At 49.3% G+C, this 17396-nt stretch overlaps 1 protein-coding gene across 1 annotated transcript; it reads left to right on the top strand.

The window, feature by feature from the left end:
* Positions 1-7245: 7245 nt before the first annotated feature.
* TMEM220 (transmembrane protein 220) lies at positions 7246-17288 on the top strand. Its single transcript, XM_058703983.1, has 6 exons — positions 7246-7377; positions 7853-7882; positions 10229-10289; positions 12318-12441; positions 13747-13806; positions 15888-17288. The coding sequence occupies exons 1-6, from the start codon at positions 7285-7287 to the stop codon at positions 16021-16023; spliced, it is 504 nt and encodes a 167-aa protein (XP_058559966.1). The 5' UTR covers positions 7246-7284; the 3' UTR covers positions 16024-17288.
* The last annotated feature ends 108 nt before the right edge of the window (positions 17289-17396 follow it).

Genomic DNA, 17396 nt, shown 5'->3' with positions numbered 1-17396 from the left:
GACCCACCAGGGAATCTGAACAGAGCCAAGGCCATGTAGGGGAGGGATCCCATCGTGGGCAGGTGTCAAGAGGTCTCAGAGTCCTCCCAGAGCTCACCGGCCTGCCATAGCCAGGCCTCAAGCACGCAGACCCAAACACTTAATGGGCCATCACGCAGAGAGCGGACTCTCGTGTGCTATTCCCCGTTGGCTTTCTGTCCTCAGTGTTGCTCGAGCGGGCTTTTCTCCCCGCGGCTACTGCCCTCCCTCCCAGTCCCAGCCAGCATCACGTGTGGGCTGGTCTGCTGCAAGCACCTGCTGGCCAGTCCCTGCGCCTCCTCTGGGCTCTCTCAGCCTTGGCCCGCCCAAGCCTCCCTCCTCGCCACCCCAGCTCAGCTCTCCATTGTACTCGGGATAAAACCAAGCTCCTTGACCTGCACCTTTCTCCACTCACACCGGGGCCCCGGCCTTCGCTTCCCAATTCGGGGCCTTGTGGCCTGCCCCGTGGTCTGCATGAAGCCCTGCCCCATACCTCCCTCATCTGCACTCACCCTTCATCTCTCAGTGCCCTCTCCAGGAAGTTTCTAGAAGCCTTTGGAAAAAGTCCGATTCCCCTGTTTCACACATCCCTACTGCAGTCCTACTTGCCCGCCCTTCCCTGCTGTGATCACCGGCCTGTTGCCATGATTATCGCTCAGTCTGCAAACGCCAAGGGGCAAGGACCCGGCGCTTCTGTTCACAGTCACGTCCTCGGTTACCAGCATGGCGCCTGATGCAGAGGAGAGTCTGAATAAATATTTAGTGAATGTGTGAAATCAGTACGCTGCTAGGGAGCCAAGCGATGGATAGAAATATACGTCGACGCTATGTCGAACTGTCCACATTCTCCCTCCGTGGGTATAAGGGGAACATCCGGAATTTTGAGGAACATTATTCGAGGCAGGTGACTTTCACTGTCAATCAGTATGGGTGGGCTTTAAGGCTTTCATAACGTGGTCTGAGTCTTGCTGGTAGTAGAAATAACGAAGTTTTGGGGTGATGGTGGGGTGGTCCAGAGCCGATGGCCAAGAAAAAACTCTTGAAAAAGATATCTTTGGTGCAAAATGGTGATTTTATTAAAGCCCAGGGACAGGACCCGTGGGCAAGAAGAGCTGCCCTGGGGTTGTGAGGAAAGACTGGTTACATACCGTCAGGTTGGGAGGGGGGCAGGGACAGCATAAGTCTCTAAGGAATTTTGGAAGCAAGGTTTCCAGGACCTTGAGGGGCTAGCTGTTGCTAAGGAAACACCATTTATGACCATCTAATAAAACCCCAGTCATGAGACCCTTCAGATGCATATCAGGGGGCCATAAGCTTAGAGTACGATTGCCAGCATATATCTTGGGGCAGCTGAGATATAGGAAATTGACTTGCAGAATCCTCGAGGTTGGGATAATATTAAGCTAAGGTTCTCTCTTTGCCCCCAGCAAAGTGTCGTCATCGAGGCAGCTGAGCTCCTGGAGGACGGTCACTCTGCCCGTTTCAAGGACTTGTCAGTGGGCGGTAGGCAATAAGGGAATTGAATTTTTCATTTGCCTTAGTTTCCCACGTCACCACGGCCAGCACTTAAACCCCGTTCCTTTGTTCTCGGGTAGGCAGGAGTGTCCCAGGAATATCACACAGATCCCGCCTGGAGGGAGGAGGTGTGTTAGCCTGTCCTCTGCCCTCAGCTTGCCCCACGCTCCCTCATCAGAAACCCAGTCCCTGATGGAGACCAGGTGGGTTTTGCAAAAGCAAATCAATCCTTGCCCCGGTGAGGTACACGTCTGATTTCAGAGACCTTAGGTGCAGTCTTTAGAGCTGGGGGAGGAATCCCTCCATTGTCTTTTTCCGACCCCACCTCCCTGCCCCAACCCCTGCCAACAGCAACGCTTCCCTCACACAGACAGAATCAGCAGACTGGACAGAAAGGTGGAGATCCAGTGCGGTGGATGGAGAAAGGTGGATGGGACAGGATCTGGCACAGGCAGGATTCTTAGCCCCTGTCATCTCTGCCCCCACACACGGCATCCAACGGGCATCACCAACACCCGCGTTCAGGACACTCACCGACGATGACCCTGCCACGGACTCAGTCTCTCCTGCTCCACCCCACCCCTGAGTGGCTGATGACAGGACAGGTAATGGGGATGGGTACAAGATAAGTGAGTCTGTAAGAGAGAACGGTGCCTCCTCAGCTGCACTCAGAAGCGGGCGAGATGGCTGGGGCCAGCAGGTCAGCTCGGTTTCCACTCTGCAGGCGAGGTGGGTGTGAGGCCACACTCTCCAGAACTCTAGAATCACAGCACAGAGAGGAACGGAGCTTGTAAGGTGCCTCTCGGTCGACATCAGCCTGCGCGAGGACGTTTGACGGGGAACCTTGAGTGTCCCCGGCCGGCAGAGGAAAGCCCCTCTTCGGCCTGAGCTGGTGTGAGATGGGCCTACCCTGGCCCACTGGATGGACATGACTCTGGGTTTTCACGGCCACCAAGCCCCCTCTGCTGACACTCTTTTTTAGACACGCTCAAGGCCTCATCAGCTGCCCGTCAATCCTGTGGCCCCGGGAGGCCAGCTACGTCTGTCCGTGTTGAGTCTGCCGGTCTCCGCTCCGTCAAAAAATTCAAGTTACTGAATTTATAATCCCACTTGCAGAGCACAAGCGAGCACCTCTGTTTCCAAGTCTTCCGGGGACAGGTATCCGCGTGCTGCCCAGGCACCGGTGGCTCCCGCTGCTTTCCTGATGCTGTCACGACTCTGGAAGCTGGGGGACAGCCCGGCAGAATGGAGGCCTGTCGAGCCGCCCCTTCTGCAGAAGCCACCGTGACAGGTCCCTGCCCCCACCCACGTGGCATCATCTCGACTGTACTGTAACGCTGCAGTCAGAAAGGGAGACGAAGTGACTCCTCAGGCAGACCTCTCTGGGATACTGGATTCTTTCAAACTTATTTCTTGGGGCGCCTGGGTGGCTCGGTCAGTTGAGCGTCCGACTTTTGATTCTGGCTCAGGTCATGACCTCATGGTTCACGAGACTGAGCCTCGAGCTGGGCTCTGCGCTGACAGCACGGAACTTGCTTGGGATTCTCTCTCTCTCTCTCTCTCTCCATTGCTCTCTGGCCCTCCCCCACTCATGCTATCTTTACCTCTCAAAATAAATAAATATACTTTGAGAAAAAAACTTATTTCTCATGACTTTTCAGGCTAAGCCTTCTCTTCCCTGTCTTTGCAAAACACAGGATTTCAAGCATAGGTCTAAGTACTGATTCATGGTTTTACAAGCCATCGTTCTGCGGTCATGGGTGACGAAAGCCCAACTCGCACAGGCGTACATAGAAAGAAGGGACTCTGCTGGCTCACAAAACTGAAGGGGGGGCGCGGCAGCCCCCAGCGTTGAACATGGCTGGTTCTAGAGCCTCAAGTGATGTCCTCTGGTACCTGCCTTCTTTGTCTCTGACCTCGGATTCCTCTACATGATTTCACCCTCAGGAAGGCTTTCTGCTGGAAGCTTTGGCATATATGTGGTCAGCTCAACACAGTCAGCAAAAAAAAAAAAAAAAAAAAAAAAGGGAAGCAGTCTGGGTTACCAGACTTTGCAAAGATTTGGGACATACTCATACTAAAAGAATGATTCCTTGTCGATGTGAAAGTCAAATGTCACTAAGCACCCCGTATTTTATCTGGCGACCCCAGTCCAGCACAGCTCCCAGGACCGAACGTGGCCAACTGGGATCACGTACCATCCCAGACCCAGTCGGTGTGGTCAGGAGGATGGGTTACGCCGAGTGGCAGCCTGGGGTCACCTCCCTATTTCTGGAAAGGGGGCAGCATGGTCGGCCCTCTGAGTATAATACATGCCCCAGGGGAGGGAGGTGGGTCCCTCCCCAAATAACTGGTGTGCTGACCCTAGAAGGAGGGGGATGAGCCCTGCACAGGTGAAAACAACAGATGTCTACACAGTGACCTTGAAGGTCCCAGACAATAGCGAAAGTTATAAAACTCCACGGTGGCTTTATGGCACACCATAGTTTACAAGGCACTTTCCACACTAGTCTCTCCTTTGCCATATACTCCTGTTTGGTCCACAGATAGTATAATCACTCCCTGCATGAGTTTGCCGGGGCTTCCGTAACAATGTAGCCCAGACTGCGGGGCTTCAACAACAGACATCCCTTTTCTAGGATTCTGGAGGCCGGAAGTCCAAGGTGAAGGTGCAGACAGGGCTGGTTTCTTCCAAGGCCTCCCTCTTTGGCTCCTAGATGGCTGTCGTCTTTCTTCGCTGTGTCTTCACGTGATCTTCCCTCTGTGTGTGTTGTGTTTGTGTGTCCCCATCTCCTCTTCTTAGAAGGACACCAGTCATGGGGGCACCTGGGTGGCTCAGTCGGTTGAGTATCTGTCTCGATTTTGGCTCAGGTCATGATCTTGTGGTTGGCGAGATGGAGCCCCGTGTGGGGCTCTGTGCTGGCAGCATGGAGCCTGCTTGGGATTCTCTCTTTCCCTCTCTCTCTCTGCCCCTCCCCTGCTCTCTCTCTCTAAATAAATACGTAAACATTAAAAAAGAAAAGGACACCAGTCCTATTGGATCAGGGCCCACCCTAGTGATCTCATTTTAACTTAATTACCTCTTTTCAGATCCTATCTCTTGTGAAAGGTGAAATAAAATGGAGTCGCTTACGTCAAGCAGTTTTACAAGGGAGCCAGGGGACTATTAGGGAGGTGGTCCTCGAGTACATCCTCGTTGGGTAGAACTTCTGAACTGGGCCAAACCACAAATGTTCCAGGGACTCTGCACGAACACCTGTAGTTGCCACAGGAATGGACTTCTGCTTGGTGGCATCCTTGGTGACCAATGATGTCCAGCCACCACTGGCTTTCTGCCACTAACACCAATCAAAATTATTTGTGAACAACATACACAAACATTCCCTTGTGTCTTCAGAAACCTGACTTGTGTTCCTCATGGGACACAATTTGGGCTGCTACCCGAATCTGTGCCCCCCCCAAAATGCAATTCTGGGACCCCCAAATAAATGCTTTCATTTTATTTCAGTTCTGCCTCTTTTCTCGGTCGACTCTTCAAACACGGCCACACTCTGAAGTACTGGGTGTTAGGACTTTGATATATGAACTTGGCCGGGGGTGCAATTCAGCCTAAAACACTACCCTCTCCTTTATTAGTTTTTTTAGAAAAATTAAAAAATAATTAATGTTTATTTATTTTTGACAGAGGGAGAGCGAGAGAGAGGGCATGAGCTGGGGAGGGGCAGACACACATTCCGAAGCAGGCTCCAGGCTCCGTGCTGACAGCAGAGAGCGCAATGTAGGGCTTGAACTCACAATCTGTGAGATCACGACCTGAGCCGAAGTCAGACGCTCAACCAACTGGGCCACTCAGGGGCCCCTTTTTTTCAGATAAGGAATAGAACAGTGAGGGTGGTCAGGACTTGCTCTCGGGTTCCAGGGCTGATTAGGCAGCGGAACTCACTAAGAAGCCACATTCTCTGACTGGCCTTTATCCCCAACATGCAGCCATTGTTTCTATGTGTGCCTGTCTGTCCCCCCACCCCGCCCCGTCCCAGCCCACAGACTCCCTACTCCAAGAACACACTGCAAATCCACCCGCAGGGTCCAGGCCCTAAGCACGGGGCCGGGCACCCAGAAGGAATGACACTGAGTTAAAGAAACTCCTACAGCATTTTACGAGATTGAGCTAAAAGAAGGCCAGGAGCACGTGCTCCTGATTTGAAGAGATAAAGATGCCTTAGAACAGTAAAAATGATGAGGCCTATGGATGTGTAAATGAGCCTGGGGAAGACTAATCAGAGGATAAATTACACAACAACAACAACAAAAAAAAGGACTGTAAAACAAGCAAGGGGAGGACAGCGAATATTTCGGTGTCTTTAGTTCATAAGAAATTCATGAGCAATGCGCAGGGAAATTTTGTTGGTTTTGGGGGTGGGAAAGAATTGTAAATATGTAGAATATGTAAATACCTTTTATAATAAAAGCCCATGAAGATAAACGAGGCTGTCTGCAGAAAAGCTGTGAGCTGTGTAAGATGCTAACAGAACTGTCATCACTAAGAAATTACCATAATGCTTACAGGGCACTCAAAGTTCCTGGAGCTTTGGAAAGACATGCATAAATACTAATCAGAAAATGCACACAGACAGAGGCCTCTTTCTCCGCCTCTCACTCTGCGTTCTCTTTTTTCCTCTAATGTGAGGAAGGTAGCTTTGGGGAACAGGCAGGGTGGTTGGACCTACAGGGTTCAAACATGACCTTCCGCCACCCAGGAGCAGCACTGACTCCAGCTACTTCCGTTTTGACCTCAAACGTTCTAACTGATGAAGTTCTGCTTTCCAGCTCATCCCTTAACTCGGGCAACAGACCCTGCGGGCAAAGAGTCCCCAGATGGGGATCGAACCACCCCCTCAAACCATAAGGACCTTCCTGAGCCAGCAAGACCCTGCATGAGACCCCAACACAGGGTTCCACCTGACCTGCACTGCCACCTGCTGGCACACACCGACCCTCGCCCTACATTTTCCTTCCGTAAGCCTAGAAGTTTTTCTGGCACTTCGGAGACAGCGTTTGAGACGCTGGTCCGCTGTCTTGCCGGTGTTGGCCTCACTGAAACAAATTCCTTTCTTGTTTCGCCACCAGTGGTCGCCCTGCCTTTGGATTTTTTCAGCGGCGAGTGACCGAATCTGGTCTGTGTGGAGGCCCCGGAGCCGTGTGCCATCTTGGGCAAGTCATCCAGTCGTTCTGAGACTCGCTTTCCCCATCTGTGAAATGGGGACACAGCACCTTCCTTGGCCACGCCTTCGGGAGAACCTAAAGGGGGGAGTAGTAAGGCTAAAGTAGTGCCACATCCTTACCCAGCGAGCGGCCGCCAGCGGCCACTCGACACCTGGGGGGGTGTTTGGGGAAAGAAACCGGCGCAGGACAAAGTGGGTTTCAGGGGAAGCCCACCCACCGCTGCCCTGTTGCAAGCCCCGCCCCAGCCCCGCTGCCCCGCCCCCAGCCTCTGTCCGGGACGCCCCACCTCTAGGCCCCGACACCACAGCCTCACCACGCCCCGAAGCCCCGCCCCCGGCCTGCCTCGCACCGCCCCTAAGCCTTCACGCCTGGCTCCGTCCCCGACGCCCCGCCCCCACCTCCGCACCACGCCCGCCCCTAAGCCCCGACGCCCCGCCCCTAGGTCCGGGACGCCACAACCCCGCCCCGCCCCGCCCCTAAAGCCCGACGCCCCGCCCCCGGCCCGCCCAGACCCTTGGCCCCGAGCGGATGGCGCCTGCAGCGGGACGCTGGGCCCCCGGCCTGTGGCGGGCCTGCAACGGGCTCATGGCCGCCTTCTTCGCGCTGGCGGCCTTGGTGCAGGTCAGCGCCCCGGCTCCCGGCGGCGGGCGGGTTCCCGGCACGCGGTGTGGACTGACGGGGCCGCAGGGTCGGGGGTCACGCCCCGGAGCCCCCGCCTCTGTCCCAGCGGAAAGCCAGGCGCGTTCCCGTGACCGCCCGCCCGCGTCCCAGAGCGGGGACCCAGCGCGGTTGAGGGCCCGGGAGAACCGTCTGGGGCGCGGGTACCCCTCAGGTCTGCCTTGGGACCCCCGATAAGGGCTTTCCTTATTCCTCAGACGGGGGCGCCCACAACACCGGTACTGTGTGCGCAGTGTGTGCGGCCCCCTTGCGGCGCTCAGCCAGAAGCCCCTGCGACCCCGCCCTCCGCTAGACTCTGTCCCCGCCGCCTGGCGCCGCGCCTGGCACCTAACAGGACTGGGACGCATCGAGGAGCAGACCAGATACGGGAGTGGGGCACGGGCCGTGCCTGCTAATGCCAGACGTCCTGTCTTTCCAGGTGAACGATCCAGATGCAGAACTGTGGATGGTGAGTAAAAGCTGCTTCCTGCGTCCCAAAGAACCGTGGAGCCGTGCACGAAACACAGGCTTGTTACCCATCTTGTCGCCCCTCCCGGCTCCATGTGCGGAAAAACTCAGAAATAAATTCTTTGTAAGCTCTTTTTCCTAAAGTGTCAGAGGGGAAGGGATCAGGGTAGTAATGTGTATGGGGGAGAGAACAAAGAATTTTCCAGACACAGGGGTCCTTAGGGCAGTATTCCCTTTGCATAAAAATGGGCCAACTGAGGACACTTTTCTGAAGACACAGAGTAGACCTCCCAAGGTCAACTGAACCATTCCCCGTGAGTTTCTACCCAGACACTCCAACAAACATTTGACCAGAAAATGGCAGGCTTAGGGTCTGTGGTTCCTCTAATTCAGCGAGTTATATTTATAAAGAGTAATCCGAGCCCATAAAATCTACAGGATACATCTAACCAATGCTCTGGCTGAACTGTTCGGAGGAGGGAGAGATCGTCCACACGTTTCCTGAAATGTCTGGATCTTGCCCAGTTTCTTTCAAAACGGATACGCAAGACTGCAGTATCGCCAGCCAAGATGACTTTTGGCTTTGGAAGAATATTAGCAACAAATGGAAGTGTTTGGATTTGTAATGTGAAATCCCAGCCAGTCTTTTTCCTTCTGATAGTGCTTATTGTCCAGATTCACATGCTCTCGCATCAAATCAAACTGCCTCTTCCTCAGCACGCGGGGCCATGTCCTGAGTTCCAAATATTATTTCCCTGCAGGCGACTCTCCAACACCCAGCTTAATGGTGAATTTGCAAAAGACTGCTAGATCTTTCCACTTGTATATCACACTGGCTCCTCAAACACCCCGAGGTCCTGCCCAGCACCTTTCCCTACAAAGCCCCCTCCTCCTCCTGACTCACCCATTTCTATCAACAGCTGAATCATCCTCCGGGTCATCCTTGCTCCAAACCACATCTCAGTCCCTTACTACCACCTTTGAGAGCCTTTCAGAAAACAAAACGAAGAACAAAGCAATCCAACAGCGCCCCGTGTAGGTCCGACCGCTTATCTGTACAGTCTCTGTATGTCACCTCTCACTTCACGCTTAGATGACATAACACCAACAGACAGCATGTCCCCGCAGACAGCCCTCCAGCTTCCCAATTCTTGGAGCTGCCTCTGATCCCTTCCGCTTCCCACGTATCGCTTCCTGCTTCAGAAACTTCCCCCGCTCCCCAAGATCCCTGAGTTACAACTCCCCAGGTTGGCACTCAACGCCCACCGCAGGATGGCTCCAACCCACCTTCCCAGCCTGGTCTTGGAAGCCCGATCCACCTGTAAAACTTACTGTGCCTCGCCCCTGGGATTTGTGTGTGTCGTGCTCAAGCTTCAAAGTCTGTCTCAAATGCTACGTCACTCAAGTCTCTCTCCCTCTTTCCCATAGGTTCTAACCGTCCTTCCTTCAAACCTTTAACACTAACCCATTCTGCTTTACATTTAAGTTGGTTCGGTACATGCCAGCTCCTGGGAGAACAGGGACCACTTACTCCTTCTTCTTGGTATTCCTCAGGCAACCTAACAGAGCCTTCCTATGGCAGTCCTTCTGTATTGACCGTTGAGTAAAAGAATGAATGGATGCAAACAGGAACCAGTACTACGTCACTGGGCCTTGGGGGCTTGTACCTCACACCTGACTCACTTCCACGTCCCCTACTTCATCTTGTTCACGGAGGACTCCTGTATCAGGATGCATATAGGAGCAGATAACAGAACATCTGCCTAGCATCAGGTTATAAGAGTAGAGTATCTCACTTAACAAGAAGTCCAGAGGGAGTTGCTTAGCAGCCAACAACGTGATCAAAGACCCGGGCTTCCTTTCTTCTCTGCCATCTCCAATGTGTGGGTGATATATTCTCTCATGTTCACAGAATGGCTGCTGCAGCTCCAGACATCATCCCCAGACAAGGGCATCCCAAGTAGGAAGAAGTAAGGCAGGAGCAAAATGATTTTTCCTCCTGTGCTTTCTTCCCTTTTATTGGGGAGGAAATGTTTCCCAGGAAGCCCTTCAGACAGGCTGCTAGTCAGTGTGTGCATACCAACTTGGTTTATGGTCTGGGATCCATCCTGCTCGGTCAGCATCCGGGCATTATTGGTTGTTAAATGCTCTAGGTATCAGCCTTGCCCCTACAAGACTTCTTACTACATTTCATGGCGGGAGCATGATCACCCTAGCTGAAGAGGTTGGGAATATAAATTGGCTTTTTTGGCTTTCATAATGGCAGGTGGGCAAGGGAGAGAGACACTAAGAACAAATGCCATGGGGCGGAAATTACCCACGTAATTTTCTCTCTCTTTGCTAACAGGTGGTGTACATGATCCCTGCTGTGCTGACCTTGCTTGTTGGACTTAACCCCCTTGTCACGGGTACGAACCCTGGATTCTGCAGGGAGATACAGCAAATCAGATTTCTTGTAATAATGACAGACTCCCAGGAGAAACACGGGGCTGTCCAGGTCTTCTCATTTCTGATGATGAGAGGGGCTAATTCTAATCTAGATCACCCACACCATCTGCAAGCAAGTGTCACAAGGACCTGCCATACCAAGACGGTCTTTTACCAACTCGGAACCCAAGATCGCTTATGCTCGTGGGCAACAGTGGTTCTGCAGGTTAGCCCGTGAGAGAGAAGGGCGTCAGTCACCGCACCGATTTCTAAAGCCACCAAGCTGATAGAAAATCAGCAACAAAGTGCTAAGTTGGTATCTCCAGAGTCAGTGGCAACCAGTGTCTATTATATGTTTACTCTTCATCAATTCTTCTTAACTCCGGTACCACTGCCGGGAATCACTTTCTTATTTGAACTCATTCAACCCCCGTGTATATGGCCGGCTACTCTATGTAGAGAAACGGTTTATAACATCCATACAAATGTCTAGGTTTTGCATTAATACGTATCACCCCCCCCAACCTCCCTCTGTCCTGTCGTAGTACCTACGACAATTTATTTCATGCTTTTTTTATGTTTTCCCCCCACTAGGCTGTATGCCCCTTAAAAGTCGGGCCATGTCTAGCCCATCTTTGCCCAAGCCCCGCTGAAATAAGGCCACGAATACGGTTTGGTACTTAATGCTTGTTGAGTGAATGGATGGCTGTAACACAGAGGCTTTATCATACATTTTGTAAACTGCTCCTTGGAATGAAAAAAAATATATATGTATACACACACACACGTATATACATATATTTTTTTTTCATTTCGCATACATATATAAAATCTGCCAGGTGGATATACATACAAAGAAATTCCCTTAAAATATCAGGTCTGTGTTGCCCACAAGCTACCTACTACGATGTGGGCAAAACATAGTCGCTTCACCTTTTACAGCCCCAAAAACTCAACGAACCTAGAGGTGGACAGTTTTATACCATAAAACCGTGTCTCATAACAAAAAAGAAATTACATTTTACTGTGTTTACTAACATTTTCTTATTAACAGGGACTGTTGGTCCTGACAGGTTATTCTTCACTGTTGTGAAAACAGCTCCTTTGCCAGTGAGTCCTCAGAGTTCTCAGGGCCTTAGAATAAAGACCAGTGGCTCCCAGCTGGATGGGGAAAACTCATGTCCCCTAGATGCACACGTTCCTCGTACAGGCGCCGGGAACTCTTGTCCGCATCTTTACGGTGCAGTGGTTTGGGCTCCATTAGTTGCCGGCAAGGAAAAAACTGAACTCAAACGGGCTGTGAGCTCGAACGGAGACGTACTGGGGTACGTGACTGAAAGAAATGCAGGGGTCGTGCTCGCTTCAGGCACTGGCTCAGAACTCTCGGCACCTCTCTGTTCCACCACGTGCCGATGGACTTCAGTCCAGGGCCCCTCGTGGTAGCCCGGCAGGTCAAAGTTCACTTCTTCCTGCCCGCTCAGTCCAACAGAAGATAGGATCTGCTTCCCCGATATCTCCACCGACGTCTCAGAATTGAGTTGTCGGCCCTGATTTGTCAGCTGTTCTTCTGGAGCCAAAGCACCACCACTAAAGGGATGAAATGCACTGAATAATCAAGCTAAGGTCCAGTTGTCTGGGACACACGGCCAGGGGGGGTGTGGGAAGGGCAGATCCCCAAAGAAAATGAGGGTAGTCATCATAGAAAGGGCACATGTCCACTTAAGCTGATTATTACTGCTTTAACCTCTATGACATTCCCCAAAACAAAACTTAAAGAAACCCCAGCTTTTTTTTTTTTTTTTTTAAGTAAGCTCCACTCCCAACGTGGGGCTCAAACTCAGGACCTTGAGATCAAGAGTCCCATGCTCCACCCACTGAGCCAGCCAGGCACCACCCCAGCCTTTTCTGAACGCTTTACCTGAAAGACTATGGCAGAGCAGATACAGAGAGGTCATGGTTTCCCTGGGAGGTGATTCCATGACTGACAGTGTCAGAATATCTATTTTCAGGCAACATCATTTGGAAGAGTATCTCTGCTATACACACATTCCTGTGTATCCTGTGGGCTGTCGGCTTGGCGGGCCACCTCTGGCTTCATTCACAACAGAACGTCTTACATGAGGAAGAAGGCAGGTGAGCAGTGACCTTTGCTCTTTGGAAGGGGTGGGGTAGAACTGAGAAAGCTCCTGGTCCTCCGCAACCCCTGATCCGCACCACGATGACTCAGCTCCCTCAGCCACACCATCAGGAGCAGGGAAGGTATCACCTCCTTGAGAGGAGCCTGGGGAAGCCGAAGGAATAATGGAGCCAGGATGCACAGCCAGCACTGCGCACCACATCCCACAATCACTGCTGGAGGCGGTCAGCACACAGGTCGGGCAGTTGACCTCGGCTCCCTTATAATGAACGAGCCAAGGAAGCCGCACAGTTAAGAGTCTGGTCGAACAAGGCGAAAACTCCATCAGCATTCTGGTTTAGTTGTGGTTCTGGCCAAAATCTTACCTACAAGCGTGAGCAGCCACCTCAGAGGTCAGTATTTTAAGTCAACGTCTGTCAGCCTTGCCCTGCTAAGTCTCCTGTCATCTCCTCCCTTTGTCAAGGCCATCTGATCCGAACTTATCACCTCTTCCTTTGCTTCCTCCCACCCTTGACTCCTTGGCCTGTTGCATAGCCCCCTTCCCTTCCTGTCCATCCTACTGCTAACACCAAGAGTTAGAGACCTAGAAGTTACTCGTCCCTGGCAGGGTGCTTCTTTGCCATAGGCCTTAATCCCTGGAAAACCAGAGAGCAAATCAGGTTGGGCTGAATCACCTCCACCGACTTCAGGCCCATGAGTTACTTCCGGTAACTTCCGGAGTTACTTCTGGCTTCCGGTGGTACCATGGCCAGCTATGACTGTCTTCTACTCTATGTAAAAGATGCTTTTAAGGCATATTTCTAGAAGCATCTACCCACCCAAAATCATTAGTTGCCTCATACTACAAATCATTCCTCTCCACTAAGACGTGACCCATGCTCCTGCTGCACGTGCTTAATTATTTATTGATTTGAGCTCATCTTACCTAACATTGATCCCTCTAACACAGTGGTAAAGTGGTGCCTGTATGATCGATCTAGGATCGTTTCCCTGCTTGTACTCTAATCCTCCCCGTGACCTGAAGTGATTTCTGTGTTGTGCTGTTGTTCACTTAGAAGCTGAGGAGCAGTGATGGAGCTCACACCTGCCTCATAAGACGAAACGTGTGTTCATATAAGGCTTTAAATGGTCTGAAAGAAGTAACTTATGACTCATGGCCAGACTTGAAAATATTCTGTAGATGCTACGTATCTTGGGGGAAGGTCATCTAATAGCAGCAGCTGGTGGTCACAGAGAGAAAGGGACGATACACAGGTCATTTGCAGCTACTTCAAATATCTGAAATGTATGCTGTTTTATAGGGAACTGTTTGGTCTGGTGATTATCACAGCATGGATGAGCCTATGTCACAGTTCATCAAAGTAAGTTTTCAACTCGTTAGCTAAAATCAGATGTCTTGAGGACACCCAGGTGTCTCAGTCGGTGGAGGGTCTGACTCTCGATTTCGGCTCAGGTCATGATTTCATGGTTCGTGGGATCAAGCCCCGCATCAGGCTCTGTGCTGACAGTGTGAAGCCTGCTTAGGATTCTCTCTCTCTCTCCCTCTTTTCCCCTCCCCCACTCGTGCACCCTCTCTCTCTCTCAAAATAGATTAACTTTAAAAAAATGAATAAGTCACTTCAGAAATATAAACTAGCAAAACTGACACGAGAAGAAATACTCCAGGACAATTCCATAACTATTAAAGAAACTCTAGACCAGATGCCCTAACTGGAGAATTCTACCTAATATTTAAGGAAAAAATAACGTCAGCCTTTAACACACTCCCAGAGAACAGAAAAAGATGAAACACTTTACAATTCATGTTATGAGGACAGAATAACCTTGATGCCAAAACTTAGCAAGAACATTAAAAAAAAGAGAGAGAGAAGAAAAGAAATTACCCAGCAGCCTCACTCACAACCACAGATTAGAAAATCCTAAATAAAGCACCAGTAAATAAAATCCTGCAATATGTCACCCAACCACCGTCTTGGGTCCATTCTGTGAACACGGTTTAACATTCAAAAACCAACCAGTGTTCTCTATCATGTTAACAGAATAAAAGAATAAATAAGCTCTCTTCTCAATCTATACAGAAAGGATACCTGGTAAAATTCACCGTCCATCCACAAGAGGTCTTAGGAAACAGGTGTAGAAAGGAACTAAAGCTGACCAATGGGATCTACACCAAAGCCTGATACTCAGTGGCCAGCAGTTGCAAACTTGCCTTCTGAGATCAGGAAAAGGTGAGGTTAGCCACCATTACGACTTCCGCTCAACACTGTTCAAGCTAGTATCGTAGCCAGTCCGATAAGGCAAGAAAAAAATTAGAGGCACAACGACTAGAAAAGAAAAACGTTCGCTATCCGTGGGTAACGTGATTGTGTACACAAAAAATCAAAAAGAATCTGAAAAGTCGTTAGAGTGAGTTTATTAGCATGATTGCTGCCCACTAGGTGAATGTACTCAAATCAACAAGTCACGGAAAATGGTGAAAACAAAGTTAACCATAAATAAGAACATTGAGAAATCAACTCCCTAGGAATAAATCTAGAAAGAGATAGGCAAAAGCTCTACAAATAAATCGACAAAACACTGTGGGAGAGATTAAAGAAGACCTAAGCAAGTGGAGGGATAAACCTGTACTGGGAAAAGGGTAAGACTAATGAAAGAGTAAATCTAGAAACAGGTCCATCCACGCACAGGTAGACCCTTGACTCCTGACCGCGTGGCAGTACAGGTGCAGCAAAGAAAGGCAGACTTGTCAGCAAATCCTGCTGGATCAACGGAATGCCCATGTGGCCAAACTTTCCCCACCTGACTTTCATAAACAGCCGTTCCAGGTGGATTACAGATCTAATGTGAGAAACAAAACAGTGAGCCTTTGAGAGAAGATAACCCCAAATCCTCCCCAAGACCTTGGGGAGGAAAAGTTTTCTTAAACAGGATACAGAAATCATTAGGAAAAGATCGATTGTCACACTGCCTAATTAATCAGTGACTTCAGTTCCTCAAAAGACATCATTATAGGAGTGGGAAAAGCTATTTGCAACATATATAAACAACAAAGATGTGCACTAAGAATAAAGAACTCCTGGGGCGCCTGGGTGGCTCAGTTGGTTAAGCTTCCAACTTCGGCTCAGGTCATGACCTCACGGTTGGTGGTTTTGAGCCCAACCTGGGGCTCTGTGGTGACAGCTCAGCCTGGAGCTTGTTATGTCTCCCTCTCTCTGTCCCTCCACACCTCATGCTCTCTCTCTCGAAAATAAATAAACATTTTATAAAAGGTAAAAAATAAAAAAAAAGAACTCCCACAAATCAATAAGCTATATGCCAATAAAAATTAAGAAAAAGTCCTATAAAAATGTGTTCACCAAATTCAACCTTGATATTTGTTTCCAAAGCAATCCATAAATGTTATTGGATTTTTACTGATAATCATTCCTGTGTGTCTTCATAGGAATCCAGTTGGTGGAAGAATTCAGTTGGCTACTGCCATTGTAATCGCTCTCTTCCCATTTCTCTCTTGGGTCTACATATACATAAACAAGGAGATGCGGTCCTCCTGGCCAACTCACTGCAAGACAGTACTTTAAATGAAGCCAAGAATCCCATTATTAAAATGAGTATTGTCAATCAATTTTTTATAAACATGCTTGTAACAAGCCAATTTCCTAGGAACTTCAGGTAATCTCAGCTAATATTAGAGGTAATTAAAAAAAAATGCCAAGAACTTTCTGAGGATGTCTACGGTACGGCATAGAGTTGCATGGAACTGGTAAGAGAGGGGTCTGATATTCGATTGGGTCCCCGTAGAGTAGAGAAGGCCACAGAACAAAAGTGAAGAGATATAAATTCTGACTCAGCTTACCCCTGTCTATATGACTTGGGCAAATATATACACCTCCTGGCGGATATGTCTTCATCTGTAAGACAGGATTAAAACCAGATCCCCTACTTACTTAATACAGTTGCACGGGATTAGAGTGGATAATATGAGAGCCTCCAAAATTACCAAGTGCTTATAAGGGGCTTACAGGTGATTAAAACAGAAGAAAACAGGGTTTCGGTGGAATGATAGAAACAGAGATTCAAGAGAGGGCTGTGCCCCCGAAATGAACTCATTATACTGGACCCGTGCAGTGCAGTGAGCTCAATGATGCCCAAGGAACGAGCACATCTTGGAAAGAGAGAGTTAGGTAGAATAAAGGAATTTGGGACCAGAAGGAAACGGAATATTCACTACATGGTAAATGAGAAGTATGACCAAAATCGATATTTTTTTAAATGAATGTCAAAGGTAACCCTGGGGAGAAGACCATCTGGGAGCTGTACTCTCCAACCTGGCGACTTATGTTACCATAACCGTGGTGCGCACACACACGACGTGGTAACATGACCGCAGTGCGTGCACACACGCGTGACACGGTGACATCACCACGGTGCATACAAACGTCACGTAACATGCTAACATAACCATAAGATGTAGCACTGAGCACTTGGAATGTGGCTACACTGAGGAAGTAAAATTCTACGGTTTTCACTTTAATTTTATAACATGTCGATTCAGTTATTAGAAAAGTTAGAAATGTGTCTGCAACGCTTGTTTTAAGTGTGTTTGGAACAACATGGTTATGTGAATCTGCTTAATTCCAGTTTTTATATCTAAATATAGATGAAGTATTAACAGTGAAAATGTGGCGTCCCAATGGAGGGGTTGCTTGTATAAAACACACACTGGATTTTAAAGACATAGTACAAAAGGAATATAAAATATTCTCATATTGATTACATGTTGAAATATTTTAGCCGTATTTGCGTTAATATAAAATATATCATTAAAATTTGTCATCTGTTTCTATTTACTTTTTGAAGCGTGAATGCTTTTATTTTTATTTTTTTTTTTTTAATTTTTTTTTTTTAACGTTTATTCATTTTTGAGACAGAGCATGAACGGAGGAGGGTCAGA

The sequence above is a fragment of the Neofelis nebulosa genome, chromosome 16 (genome assembly GCF_028018385.1).
Source record: "Neofelis nebulosa isolate mNeoNeb1 chromosome 16, mNeoNeb1.pri, whole genome shotgun sequence".
Taxonomy (NCBI): Eukaryota; Metazoa; Chordata; class Mammalia; order Carnivora; family Felidae; genus Neofelis; species Neofelis nebulosa.
The sequence above is the reverse complement of the archived record's forward strand: the minus strand, read 5'-3'. Positions and strand labels throughout refer to the sequence as shown.

Coding starts and splice junctions, on each gene's coding strand:
- TMEM220 (XM_058703983.1), top strand. CDS start 7,285: ATGGCGCCTGCAGCGGGACGCTGGGCCCCCGGCCTGTGGCGGGCCTGC. Junction 7,378..7,852: donor CGCTGGCGGCCTTGGTGCAG/GTCAGCGCCCCG, acceptor CTGTCTTTCCAG/GTGAACGATCCAGATGCAGA. Junction 12,442..13,746: donor TTACATGAGGAAGAAGGCAG/GTGAGCAGTGAC, acceptor GCTGTTTTATAG/GGAACTGTTTGGTCTGGTGA.